At 47.1% G+C, this 14,424-nt stretch overlaps 1 protein-coding gene across 1 annotated transcript in view; it reads right to left on the bottom strand.

Annotated features, from left to right (window-relative positions):
• Window positions 1-14,424, bottom strand: part of MOXD1 (monooxygenase DBH like 1) — a 193,168-nt gene that overhangs the window by 62,560 nt on the left and 116,184 nt on the right. The window contains exons 5-6 of the mRNA XM_063919716.1: window positions 2,995-3,174; window positions 256-358 (exon numbers count right to left, since the gene is read on the bottom strand). Coding sequence (XP_063775786.1) covers window positions 256-358; window positions 2,995-3,174 — 283 coding nt within the window. The remainder of the gene's footprint in view (window positions 1-255; window positions 359-2,994; window positions 3,175-14,424) is intronic.

The raw sequence follows: 14,424 nt of genomic DNA on the forward strand, positions 1-14,424 counted from the left end.
ACGTAAAGCAGCTAAACCCAACTAAACGAATGGGAACGATGCAAGTAGTCCTGCTTGAGCATGGTCACTTTTCGCGCATTTCAGCTAGCCAGCCCCAGGGGGTGTGATCTGAAATGCAGGCGCCGGCAACTAATTGTGCCCAAATGGAGCAATAATTGAATAGTTTTGTTGGGTGCCATCTACTGGCTGCCGGCTGATAATAATTGCCCATAGAGTCCTTCCTTGCACAATTATATTTAGTTATTTTTGTTTTACCTTGCTGATGTGATGGATTATCAAAATGGACTTCCATAAGGACGTATGTTGGGTCTGTTGATGTGCCAATTGACAAGCCAACATGAGGTGGGTATGTAAATCCCTGCAATAGGTATTCAATAAAAATATATGAAGATATATAAGTTATTAATGACTGGATCTGCAACATTTAGAAGAAAACACCACATTTATCTTTTATATTTTAAAAACACACTATCTTTGACTACTAAGAAAGCGAGTGAGGACAAAAGAGGAGAAGGATGGAAGGGGTAACAGGAATGGGAGAATGGTGGAAGGGAAGGGAAAAGAAAAGAAAAGAGAATGATGGAAGGGACAAGGATGGAATGGAAGGTGAGAAGAATGGGTGAATGGTGGAAAGGAAGAGTGAAATGAAGAGGAAAATAATGGAAGTGAAGGTGACAGCAAAGAGAGAATGATGGGAGGGAATGTGACAGGAAGGGGAGAATGATGGAAGGAAAGATGACAGTAAGGGGGGGAATGATGGAATGGGAGGTGACAGGAGCGAAGAATGGTGAAATGGAAGGGAAAAGAAAAGAGAATAATGGAAGGGGAGAAGGATGAAATGGAAGGTGACAAGGAGAGGAGATTGATGAAAAGGAAGAGTGAAAGGAAGAGGAGAATGATGGAAATGAAGGTGACAGCAAAGAGAGAATGATGGGAGGGAATGTGAACGGAAGAGGAGAATGATGAAAGGGAATGTGACAGTAAGGGGAGAATGATGGAAGGGAGGTGACAGGAAAGGGAGAATGATGGGAGGAAATGTGAAAGGAAGGGGAGAATTATGGAAGGGAAAGTGAAAGAAAGGGGATAATTATGGTAGGGAAAATGAAAGTAAGAGGAGAATGATGTAAGGGAAAGCAAAAGGAAGAGGAGAATGATGGATGGGAAAGTGACAGGAAAGGGAACAAGATGGGAGGGAATGTGAAAGGAAGAAGATAATGATGGAAGTGCAGGTGACAGCAAAGAGAGAATGATATGAGGGAAAAAGACAGGAAGGGAAGAATAATGGAAGGGAAGGTGACAGTAAGGTAAGAATGATGGAATGGAAGGTGACAGTAAGCGCACAATTATGGAATGGAAGGTGAAAAGAAAGGGAGAATTAGAGAATGTGTGGTGACAGGAAAGGGAGAATGATGGAACGGAAGGTGACTGAAGGGGTTCCAGATGATATCTCAAAAGTCAATAGGTCGACACTCAACAGGTCTACACATATGGTCGACATGCATTAGGTCAACATGGTCAAAAGGTGGACATGTAGAAGGTATAGAGTACTTAAGGTCTATAGGTTTAAAAGGTTGACATGACAATGGTCAACACATATGGTCAACACGTGTTTTTGGTGGGGGGGTTTTCATAGTTTTTCAACTTTGGCTAAATTTGCTATCCCTTTGGACTATGACGGAGAATAGTAACCTGTGGTAAGAGCAGTAGTAGTGGAGGGAGCAAACTTGCCCGATGCGTGGCAAGCAAAGCAAGCCAATGAGTGTACATCTTCCTAATAATTAGGGTCACATATGGTTACATACAAACTGACACCCAAAATGAAAAAAAAGGGTGTCGATCTTTTTTTTGTCGACCTTTTCTATGTTGACTTTTTGACCCTGTCGACCTTATGTACTGTCTACCTTTTCAATGTGGAAGTTTTGACCCTGTCGGTCTAATGCATGTCAACCATATGGCATCGGCCTATTTATTGTCGATATTTTACTCCACCCCTGCACGAAGGGGAGAATGATTGAATGGAAGGTGTAAGGAAAGGGAGATTGATGGAAGTGATGTTGGATGGGGGAAGGAGGGAAGGTGGGAAAGAAGGTTATAAGACTTGAAGTGAGTGAGTAAGGAAAACAGGAAGGGCAGAAGGGAGCAGGGGTTCTTGAAATATAATCCGGTACAAAATTGGACACTGTGGTGTTGCGCTGATGTGTAGTTAGGGCAGGCAGGGGAGACAGAGCCTCGCCTATCATACTACTCCAGATAAAATTATTAGAATACTAAAACAAAGATATTTATAACTTATAAACATCTTTGTACTATTTATATAAACTTTGTGTTATTCTAATCATCTCTATAGTCAAAACTCACTAGCAAATCATATACACTGTGGGCCTAATTCAGACCAGATCGTAGCCCTGCAAAGCACAGGGCTAGTCCGCCCCGCATGTCAGGCCTGCCTCCCCCCCCCCACCCCCCTGCAGAAGTACAAAAGCATCACACAGCGGCGATGCTTTTGGACTTCAGGAGTAGCTCCCAGCCAGCGCAGCTTTTGCATGCTGGCTGGGAGTTACTCATCGATGCCTGGGTCGCATCGGCTGCGTGTGATGTCACGCAGCAGCCGCGGGTCACCCCCCGCACGGTCTGGCCACGCCTGCGTTGGCTGGACCACGGCCACAAAATGGCGTCCAAACACCACAGTGCCGCCCCCTCCCGCCCAGCAACCGCCTCTGCCTGTCAATCAGGCAGAGGTGATCACTAGGCAACGACACCTTCGGCTGTCAGCTATGCGCCGGCGCACTGCGGCGTCGGCGCATGCGCACTTCTGACCTGATTGCTGCGCTGCAATGAACGGCAGCATGCGATCAGGTTAGAATGACCTCCTATGTGTGTGTATACCTGGATCTGATAATAGCCAGTCCCTCACCAGTCTCTGACCTCACTGCACCTCACAGCTGTGTAGTAATACAGTGCATGAACATAATAAAAAATAATTGTGGTACTTACCTCCCCACCAATCGCCCAAGCATAAAGAACAGTTTCACATGTAAGAAAGACATCAGGCATGTTGGGATGGTAACATTCATGTCCATACTCAAGGACAGTGTCGCCAGCATCTCTGTTACACTCATATACCAATATATGATGTACCATGCTCTCATGACCATTTTGTATCAATGGTTCAACCTAGAAAAATAGATTGTATTTATTAACTTAATTTGTTTATGTGTCATAACAGTTGCATTAGCTTCACATACAGTACAAAACACTGCAGACTGAAGAGGAAAATATGCACCTTTGTAAAATTAAAGAAACGAGTGCATCTCTTTTCAAAGCTAAACTTTTTTTCTCTTTTCTGAATGGATTGGGTGGAGATTATAGGGGTAATTCAGACCTGATCGCTGCTGTGCGTTTTCGCACAGTGGGCGATCAGGTCCAAACTGCACATGCGTATGCACAGCAATGTGCTGGCACGTTGCACGGGTACAAAGCGGATCGCCACTCAGCAATGAGTTTGTGCAACGGATCCATTCGCACGGGCGATCGCAAGGAGATTGACAGAAAGAAGGCGTTTGTGGTTATCAAATGACCATTTTCAGGGAGTGTCTGGAAAAATGCAAGACATCTTTGTTGCAGTCACACCAAACAGCCCCTCTTGGCATGCCAGGTCACGTGAGATTCTTCTAGTATCAGTTATAAAAACTTAGATGTACAGTAAGTTCCCAGTGCGCCTGATCCAGATGTGTTTGGAGGGTGCATCGCTGCTGCTTATTCGGAGCAGCAGTGATGCTAATATACAGTATGGTATTACAGCAGGAGGCATCTGGTATAAGTCAAAGCCTCCTGCATGCATTTGTGATCCAGTGCCGCAGCATTGGATCACCTGCAACCAGTGGCGGATTGGGATGCAAAACCAGCCCGGGAAATTTATGGAAGCAGTCCTAATGGGGTTGTGGTCTGTTGAGGGGATCTCTCCTCACAGGACCTGATTGTACGCAGTTGCACCCTTCTATGCATCTTTTGCTACAGTTGTGTCTGAGACCAGGGGCAGATTGTAAACTAAAAGTGGCCCTGTCAATTTTTTTAGAAGTGGCAGAATGAATGGGGACAATGCAGTGTACAGAGTGTGGTAGGCTGCCTGTCATGTGAGGGGTGGGGCAACATGATAACACACAAAACAGGCCCCACAGACCCGTCAGCCTACCAGGAATATTCCTGGTGATCCCTATGGCCAATACGTCCCTGCCTGCAAGATCATTCACTAACAGTCACGCCTTTGGTCACGCAGTCCGGCCGCCACAGCTGCTACAAAGAGGCCAAGAAATCGCTGTCTTCTGATAAGGATACTGGCCTTGGCACTCCCCCAAAATGGAGGCAACAAAACTCTGTTCTGAGAAATGGAGGCTATCGCCACCCCCTCCCTGCCCCCAAACGACTGCAGACTGTCAAACTCTTGATGTCTGCACCCACTCTGCAGCCCATGATGCAGGACCTGTACATGCACAGTATGAGTCCTGCACATGGGTAAAGTACCAGCCATCGGTACTTTGCAATTTATGCCACAGATCCATCTGGAAAGAGACTTTTCTTGCGGTCGGAAAGGCGTGCCTTTGGGCCGCCCGCCGTGGCTCTTGGTACTCCCCCTCCTCCCCGTCATTACTACTTGTCAAAGTCGAAAAATATTGTAGCACACACACCACGTACTAACCACACACACATGCCCACTGCGCGTGCACTTGTTCCGCCGTGCGTGCACGTATCGGCAATTAGCGTATGATCGCTCCCGCGGTCCTGCGCGTGGTATGGGTATTTACGGCGGAGTTTGTGAGCGCATAGGGGGTTATCAAAACATTACATATTTAACCCGAATAGTGCACATTTTACACATAGCTCCCCTGCACCACATCAGCAAGTATCAACAGTTTAAATGATTCCAGGACTAAGGGATTTGCCTTTGCATGATAGGAAGGGACAGGCTAAGGTTATAAGGTGATGTCTAGTATCCAGCTGTAGGGTATTTTAAGGGTAACATTCCGGTGTTGGTTAGAGGAAGATCGCATGTTCCTGCGTATAGTTATGTGCAGAAGTAGAATATAGATATAAACTGTATTTACTGTATATTATGTATGCGGCGGGAATCCAGAGGAGACCACCCACAAGAGCAGTTGGAAAAGACATCGCCCACCTTTTCAAATCAACCTATGACCTCTCCTGTAATGTAAAGATGCATCTCTGTGTCCAATGGACAAAGAGATTACAGTAACCATTGTATTGTTTATGGAAGTAGTGTATAAAAAGCCTGTTGCTGCCTGGCCGGTCAGAAGACTCTGAACGCTATCTACCTGATGAGCGGAGGACTGATCCAGGTTGCGCAAGCGAATATTCTCACGTATGTACATTAACTGTAGCCATTTTACTCTGTTGTATTTTGTAGTGTATAAATTGTATTGTTATCCCCTTCCAGACATATATGCTGAGGTTTCGGAGCCCAGTGTTTAAACTACAAATCGGTGTTGTGTCCTCTTTTCCCTGCCAGGGTTTAAAGCGTATTTAACTGTATAAGGTTTAAGAGTGTATTGATAAGGTGTGTACGCACTGCGGGTACTTTATACCGTCAGCGCTGCGTAAGGTTTAAGGTATAACATCATTGCATTGCATTACTAATAAGGTTTAAAGTTTATCAAGAGTGTGCACGCGCACTGTGTGTACTTTGTACCCCCAGCGCGGCATTTGTACGCTAAGTCCGTACAACGTACGGGACTCTGTACGCAAATAGCGTACAAAGTGCATAGCGTGTATATTAAGTCTAGCGGCCGCAGCGGCTCCAGGGTAAAAGTGTATTTAGAGGTATAGCTTTATGGTTTAAGATAATATCGTCATTATCAATTGGGGGCATCGTCCGGTTTTTCCTCATACCCACAACCTAGCAGGTTAAAGCAGACTTTATCTATCAGCAAAGGGCAGACAGGTATCCTAAGTAAGCCTTTTCCTGGCCGTAGAATACACTGGTAAACCCTATCTCAATTGCTGATAAGATGGCGTCTGCTCTGCATGGGTTGTAGGGATGCTGGTGGGATCCGTAAGGTAAATACGCAAAGCTATTTTAAAAATCTGTGAATCTCTGTTTGGCGCCAAACGCGCACACAACACAAGCATACACCTGTACTTTGTATACCTGCTCGCATTGTTGCCATAAGTATTGATTATTAGATTCATTTTGACCTATGCTGAGAAATTTGTTGCTATTTAGTTAAAACATAGACTAAATATTAAGGAAGTAAACGTAAAACACAAATAGAGTCTGGCCTAGTTAAACAGGTTTATACAGAAAGATACTGTGTTGTGTTAAGTAAACGATTATAGGTAATATTGCTTACATTTATAGAAGTGTGGGATTTGTATTACTGCGGACGTACGGTCTTTGTACACGTGTCTCGGACAAAGTACGGGACTGCGTACGCAACGTAAAGACATACGCACGTCGCGTGTTTACGCAACGTGCGTAAGGGTACGACCACTAAGTACAAATTACACAATAGCATTGTTTAGTTTAGGCGCGGGACGGTAGCCACGCGACAATAGCACAAATTGCTCAGTTTCCAAGATTTAGTTTAAATAAAACCTTTTTACTGTATTACCTCTGGTACTAAGGCTGTTTATCTGAATGAAAGTTAATTTTCTGTACAGAAAAACCAAAGTGTATTTGAGTGAACGAACGTGAGTGTGCAAACATAATAAAGGTTTTGTGGACCCAGGGAATTCGGGATCCCGTAGGAGACCACACCAGGTGAGTGGAGACTTGGTGGCGTGAGAATAGCTGGCTCACGTTAACATAGATTAAAGTACAAAGGAGCAAGGTAGCAGATACCGCAGACCAGAAGGTCAGCGAGGTTTAGAGTACCGCAGACCAAAGGTCAGCAAGGTTTTATAGTACCGCAGCTCAGGGGGTTAGCGAAGAAACCCATATAGGCCCGTTTTGATACGCTCCGGCTGAGGTTTCGCAGCCTGAAAAATTGATTCCATTGGTCATACGGCGGATGAGTAACAGTTACCTATACGCTGTGCGATTGGACCGCACGTTCGTGGGTGCAATATTTAGCGCAACATGATACCCTTTTTGCGAGCTTTGCGTAAAATCGCGGGATCATTAGCGCTGTATATAGCATACGCAAGCGTGATTTGTGTATAATAAAGGTTTAGGGAGTTTTCGCTGGTCTCTCTCAGGAAATCTCTAACAACCAATATTTACTGGAAAGGGTAAGTCACTCCCAGATACTTCCAGTAAATAGAGGTTACTTAGGGGCCCGAGGTTGGGTACATTGCCTGCGCTATCAACAGTGTATGGTAGTATTGGCCAACGGTGGCGTGAGTGGGTGAAAGCACTCGGAGGACTTTCACCGTTGCCTTATATTTGTTATGCACACCAGTGCCTGCAGGAATGTACTGGTGTCTGAACAGAGAGGGATGCAAAACAAATGAACTCACAGACAGACTGGGAAATATGACATAACGTACACAGAAGGTGATAGGGTAACAAAACCAACACAGAGTGAACAGAGAAGCCCAGAGGCTAAGAAACTGGGTGTCTCCCTAGTATTAGAAATGCTCAGATGGAAAAAGCAAGATGTTGTGTTTTAATACGTAGAGAACCCGAAATGCTGTTGCTAAGGGCAACAGCAAAACCCTAAAGGGTTACCAACGGGTGTGGCAGTAAACTCCTTGGTCAGAGATGGAATAATAGACACAAGGAGAGTCTCCACAATCCTAATTCTCACTTGCAGGGCCCAGGTTCAGCTTACTGCCACTAAACTGACACATGGACGCCCTGCACAGTGAGAGAGGATTATGCAGGCAGGTCTGAAAGTACAGCCACAAACCTGCTGGGTTCACAGAATAGCAAGAGAACCTCAGCAGACTAAATGACTGACTCCAGTCTTACTGCTATGTCTGGATTGGCAGAGTGTAGTACCAAATCCCCAGGCCTATTTGCAGTAAGCAACAACAAATACAAAGCTACACAGTACTGGCTAACTTTCAGGAACTGACTAACCAACAAAGATTCAGCAGCATCTGCTTAACCTGAGAAGAGGCCTTATAAAGCAGGTGCTGTCCACGCCCCCCTCAGACCTCACAGACTGTGAGCACAAAAACCAGCACCGGATCCCCTGCCTGTAACCACTGCATAGCAAAAGACCCGAACCGGAGTATCAGCTGCGCTCAGGTTACTCCGCTAGCACTTGTCTCCCGGTTGCCATGACGACGTGGCAGCACAGGGCAGGAGACCCTAACAGTACCCCCCCTCTGACGAGGGGTCAAAGAACCCCTACCACCGGGTTTATCGGGGAACTGCGAGAAGAAAGAGCGTATCAGTCTGGGGGCATGAAGATCACAACTGCGCACCCATGACCGCTCCTCCGGGCCATACCCCTTCCAGTGCACCAAAAATGACAGCCGACCCCGAACCATCTTGGAGTCAAGAATCCTTTCAACAACAAACTCCCTCTGGCCACGTATCAGAAGAGGGGAAGGTCTTCCTCTGGAAGAAGGATTACTAATCGCCCGTTTTAAAAGGGAACAATGAAATGTTTTATTGATACCCAAAGAACGGGGCAGATCTAACTGAAATGCCACCGGATTGATAACCCTGGTGATCTTATAAGGGCCGATGAACCGGGGGCCTAACTTATGAGATGGCTGTCTCAACTTCAAATTCTTGGTAGACAACCAGACGAAGTCTCCTAATTTGAAGCTGCAGGGTCTTTTCCGCTTATCAAAAACCCTTTTGGTCACTAATGACACAGACACAAGGGCTTTCTTCACTTTCCTCCAAATACCTCTAAGGACCGAAACGACAGAGGAACCACCAGGCGTGGAGTCCAGGGGGTCAAAAGAATTGGCCTTAGGATGATGCCCATACACACAAAGGAAGGGAGAGATCCCTGTAGCAGAGTGAGCCGCGTTGTTATAGGCAAACTCCGCCATTGACAGATGAGCAACCCAGTCAGTCTGACACTTGGAGACATAACACCTGAGGAACTGCTCCAAGGACTGGTTCACCCTTTCAGTCTGCCCATTAGACTGCGGATGGTAGCCTGACGACAAGCTGACAGAAATCTGGAGATCGGAACAAAATGCCCTCCAGAATTTGGCCACAAACTGGGATCCGCGGTCAGAGACCACATCAAGTGGCAACCCGTGGAGACGCACAACATGCAGCATAAATAATTCAGACAGGCGTCTGGCCGATGGCAGCCCAACCAGTGGAACGAAGTGCGCCATCTTCGAAAACCTGTCAACGACAACCCAGATGGCTGTCATCCCCGAGGATTTAGGCAAGTCCACAACAAAATCCATTGAAATGTGGGTCCATGGCTTAGATGGAATAGAGAGTGGATGTAATGGGCCAACAGGAACCCCTCTAGGAGTCTTATTTCGGGCACAGATGTCACATGCCCGAACCCACTGATCCACATCCTTAGCCACCGAGGGCCACCACACCGCCCTAGATAGCAACTCCCGAGTTCTGGCAATACCCGGGTGACCTGCCGACTTCTTGGCATGGAATTCCAGGAACACTCGCTGTCTTAACCTAGGAGGCACAAACAAAAGACCTACCGGAAGGTCTGGAGGAGCCTGCTCCTGTGCTCTAAGGACTAATGACAAGAGGTCCTGGGTAACGCCCACTTTAATACATGATGGGGACACAATGAGCAACGGCTCCTCGGTGGTCTCCTGGATTGGAGCAAAACTCCGCGAGAGCGCATCAGCCTTGATGTTTTTTGACCCAGGGCGATATGTTATCAAAAAATTAAAGCGAGCAAAAAACAAAGCCCATCGTGCCTGCCTGGCATTGAGACGCTTCGCTGACTCTAAATATGCCAAATTCTTATGGTCGGTGAGAATTGAGACCACAAACTTAGCCCCCTCAAGCCAGTGTCTCCACTCCTCGAGTGCATCCTTAATAGCCAACAATTCCCGGTTACCCACATCATAATTCATCTCGGCAGGCGAAAATTTACGGGAAAAGTAAGCACAGGGATGAAGGCGATTATCAGACACTCCCATCTGAGAGAGCACTGCCCCAATACCCATCTCAGAGGCATCCACCTCCACCACAAAAGGACGCTCTGGATCTGGGTGTCGCAGCACCTTGGCCGAGACAAATGCCCTTTTGAGACGGGCAAAAGCCGCTTTGGCCTCACGAGACCAGTGAGCAACATCCGCCCCTTTCTTAGTGAGTGCCACCAAGGGCGCCACTATAGACAAAAATCCAGCGATAAATCGTCTATAAAAATTTGCAAAGCCCAGGAAACGCTGAAGCGCCTTCAAACTAGTGGGCTGCACCCAATCCAGGACTGCCTGTACCTTGGAACCCTCCATTTGGAAACCTTCTGGGGAGATAATATATCCTAGAAATGCGATTTGCTGAACTTCAAATTCGCACTTCTCCAGCTTCGCCCCAAGCCGGTGGTCTCTGAGTTTCTGGAGGACTAAGCGTACATGCTTCCGATGTTCCTCCAGGGAATGGGAGAAGATTAGGATGTCATCTAAGTATACAACTAAGAATCTATCCAAATATTCCCTGAGCACATCGTTCATGAAATCCTGGAAGACTGCCGGGGCATTACAAAGCCCAAAAGGCATCACCAAATATTCATAATGCCCTGAGTGGGTATTAAAGGCAGTCTTCCATTCATCCCCCTCTCTTATTCGGATTAGATTGTACGCACCGCGTAGGTCAATCTTAGAAAAAATGGTGGCAGTACGAAGCTGGTCAAACAAGACCGAAATGAGAGGCAGTGGGTATGAGTTTTTAATCGTGATACGGTTCAATTCCCTGAAGTCGATGTAGGGTCGCAATGAACCGTCCTTTTTACCCACGAAGAAGAACCCCGACCCAACTGGAGACTGTGAAGGTCTGATAAATCCTTTAGCCAAGTTCTCCTGAATGTACTCTGCCATAGCCTGAGTCTCAGGACGTGACAGGGAGTACAACCTGCTCTTGGGAAGCTTAGCATTCGGCAACAAATCAATGGCACAGTCATAGGGGTGATGGGGAGGTAGTACCTCTGCAACTTTTTTGGAGAACACGTCCGCAAAATCTGCATAACACCCTGGCAATCCTGGCAATCTTAGCTGCGAGAGCCTGACTGGAAGGCTCAAGCAACTCCTGAAACAATCAGTACCCCAACTAAGAATCTCCCCAGAGACCCAGTCAAATTGAGGATTGTGGGCCCTTAACCAGGGTAACCCCAACACCAATGGGGCAAAAGTACAGACAGTCACATAAAAGGACAATTTTTCAGAGTGTGTGGCTCCAATAAACAAAGAAATCTGGCTAGTGCAAGAGGTAATTTTACCCTGGGATAATGGTTCCCCGTTTAACCCACAAATCTCAATTTCCGACGCCAAGGGTACTAAGGAAACAGAGTGTTTCAGGGCGAATTGGCGGTCCATAAAAACCCCGTCGGCCCCACTGTCCACAAAGGCCTCAGTCTTGACAGTTTGACCGAGGATCTTCAAGGTCACCGGAATGATAAAAGTCTTCTTGGGAAATTCTGACTTCTGGCCTGACAGGATATTTCCCATCACCCTCAGGCCCTGAAGTTTTCCGTCTTTTCTGGGCATGATACTACCACATGACCCTTATTCCCACAGTACAAACACAACCCCTGCTGTCTCCTCCGCGTCTTCTCACGCGAGGAGAGGCGGGTAGCCCCAATCTGCATAGGCTCCTCGGAAAATTCCTCAGAGTCTGAGGTTCCCTTGGGAATGAAGGAAACCTCGGTCTCCCTTTCAAGCCTACGCTCTCTCAGCCGTCTATCCACCCGGATGGATAACTGCATGAGCTGATCCAAGCTATCAGGCAAGGGATATTGTACCAGTTGGTCTTTTATCTGGTTAGAAAGACCTCTTCGGTACAGGTGTCTCAGGGCTGGGTCATTCCACTGGGTATCATGGGCCAACCTCCGAAACTCCGTACAGTAAACCTCAACTGGCCTTCGCCCTTGCTTAAGGATCGAAATCTGAGCCTCGGCTGAGGCCGTCTTGTCAGGGTCATCATACAACATGCCCAGTGCCGTAAAAAAAGCATCAACACTTTTAAGCGACGGACAGTCAGGCTGCAACCCATATGCCCAGACCTGTGGGTCTCCTTGTAGCAAGGAAATCACTATACCCACCCGCTGAATCTCTGACCCAGAAGACTGAGGTCTAAGCTGGAAATATAACTTGCAGCTCTCCTTGAAACAAAAGAACTGCGAGCGATCTCCAGAAAAACGATCCGGAAGATTTACCTTCGGCTCCTTAACCCCTGAAGGTGCTGCTGCTGCGGGAGCTCCGCCAGCGGCCTGGGAGGTGTGCATTTTAATGGACAAATCATTAAATTGACGAGTCAGGACCTGCACCTGATCGACCACCTGTTGCAACGTATTTTGAGGGGTATGCTCCATATTCCCACAAAATTTCAACAGGAGTATTGGGCTGCTGAATATGTTATGCACACCAGTGCCTGCAGGAATGTACTGGTGTTTGAACTGTTATGCACACCAGTGCCTGCAGGAATGTACTGGTGTCTGAACAGAGAGGGATGCAAAACAAATGAACTCACAGACAGACTGGGAAATATGACATAACGTACACAGAAGGTGATAGGGTAACAAAACCAACACAGAGTGAACAGAGAAGCCCAGAGGCTAAGAAACTGGGTGTCTCCCTAGTATTAGAAATGCTCAGATGGAAAAAGCAAGATGTTGTGTTTTAATACGTAGAGAACCCGAAATGCTGTTGCTAAGGGCAACAGCAAAACCCTAAAGGGTTACCAACGGGTGTGGCAGTAAACTCCTTGGTCAGAGATGGAATAATAGACACAAGGAGAGTCTCCACAATCCTAATTCTCACTTGCAGGGCCCAGGTTCAGCTTACTGCCACTAAACTGACACATGGACGCCCTGCACAGTGAGAGAGGATTATGCAGGCAGGTCTGAAAGTACAGCCACAAACCTGCTGGGTTCACAGAATAGCAAGAGAACCTCAGCAGACTAAATGACTGACTCCAGTCTTACTGCTAGGTCTGGATTGGCAGAGTGTAGTACCAAATCCCCAGGCCTATTTGCAGTAAGCAACAACAAATACAAAGCTACACAGTACTGGCTAACTTTCAGGAACTGACTAACCAACAAAGATTCAGCAGCATCTGCTTAACCTGAGAAGAGGCCTTATAAAGCAGGTGCTGTCCACGCCCCCCTCAGACCTCACAGACTGTGAGCACAAAAACCAGCACCGGATCCCCTGCCTGTAACCACTGCATAGCAAAAGACCCGAACCGGAGTATCAGCTGCGCTCAGGTTACTCCGCTAGCACTTGTCTCCCGGTTGCCATGACGACGTGGCAGCACAGGGCAGGAGACCCTAACAATATTGAGTATTTTGTTTTTTTGTGGGATTAGCTGAGAAGGCAATACCTGCAAAATATGGGAGCCAGTTGCTCAAGTAAGGGACGGTCAACCAGGGTTCAGGTTGACATTCCGCGGCCCAGGGGGTCGGCGAGGTACATAATGTGTGAGAAGCAAGGATCACACACAGAAGTTTTTTGCAATGAATGGGAACGTATGACTGCGGAAGATAGGGAACCATTCCCTAAGGTAGGCAGTTTGGAACCAGAGGTCAGGGCCGGTGCTAGGGTGTCCGGCGCCCCCCTGCAAACAATAAATTTGCGTCCTCCCTCCCATATGTAATAAAGGGACAGTGCTCGCCAAAGGGGCGCGGCCTCACATGGAAGGGGCGTGGCCACATAATAGTGTCCCCAATTCAAATTACGCTACACAGTATCACAATCGTAGTCACATTATACCACACGTAGTGCCTTTGATTCATAGAGCACCAGATAGTTCTGTACCTAATTCACATTACGACACACAGTAGTACTCCTTATACACAATGGGGGTTGTTCGCTCGCTAGCTGTTTTTAGCAGCCGTGCAAACGCTATGCCGCCTCCCACTGGGAGTGTATTTTAGCTTAGCAGAAGTGCGAACGGTTGCATCGCAATTTTTGTGTAGTTTCAGAGTAGCTCAAAACCTACTCAGCGCTTGCGGTCACTTCAGACTATTCAGTTCCGGATTTGACGTGGCAACACCGAAATGTTTGACTAACAAGGACTTGATAGTCGTGTGTGATTCTTTCTGTATTAAGGTGGTAATTCCGAGTTGATTGCAGCCAGCAACTTTTTGCTGCTGGTGCGATCAACTAATCCACGCCTATGGGGGAGTGTATTTTAGCTTAGCAGGGCTGCGTTCGCTTGTGCAGCCCTGCTGAGCTAAAAAAGTTTTGTGCTGCTGAGGAGTAAGGCTGGTTATACTTACCCTATGCGACAGATCCTCCCAACTCCCGGCGTTGACGTCAGACATCCGCCTCCATTTGCCTGCACACGCCTGTGAT

Source organism: Pseudophryne corroboree, chromosome 4 (genome assembly GCF_028390025.1).
Source record: "Pseudophryne corroboree isolate aPseCor3 chromosome 4, aPseCor3.hap2, whole genome shotgun sequence".
Lineage (NCBI taxonomy): Eukaryota > Metazoa > Chordata > Amphibia > Anura > Myobatrachidae > Pseudophryne > Pseudophryne corroboree.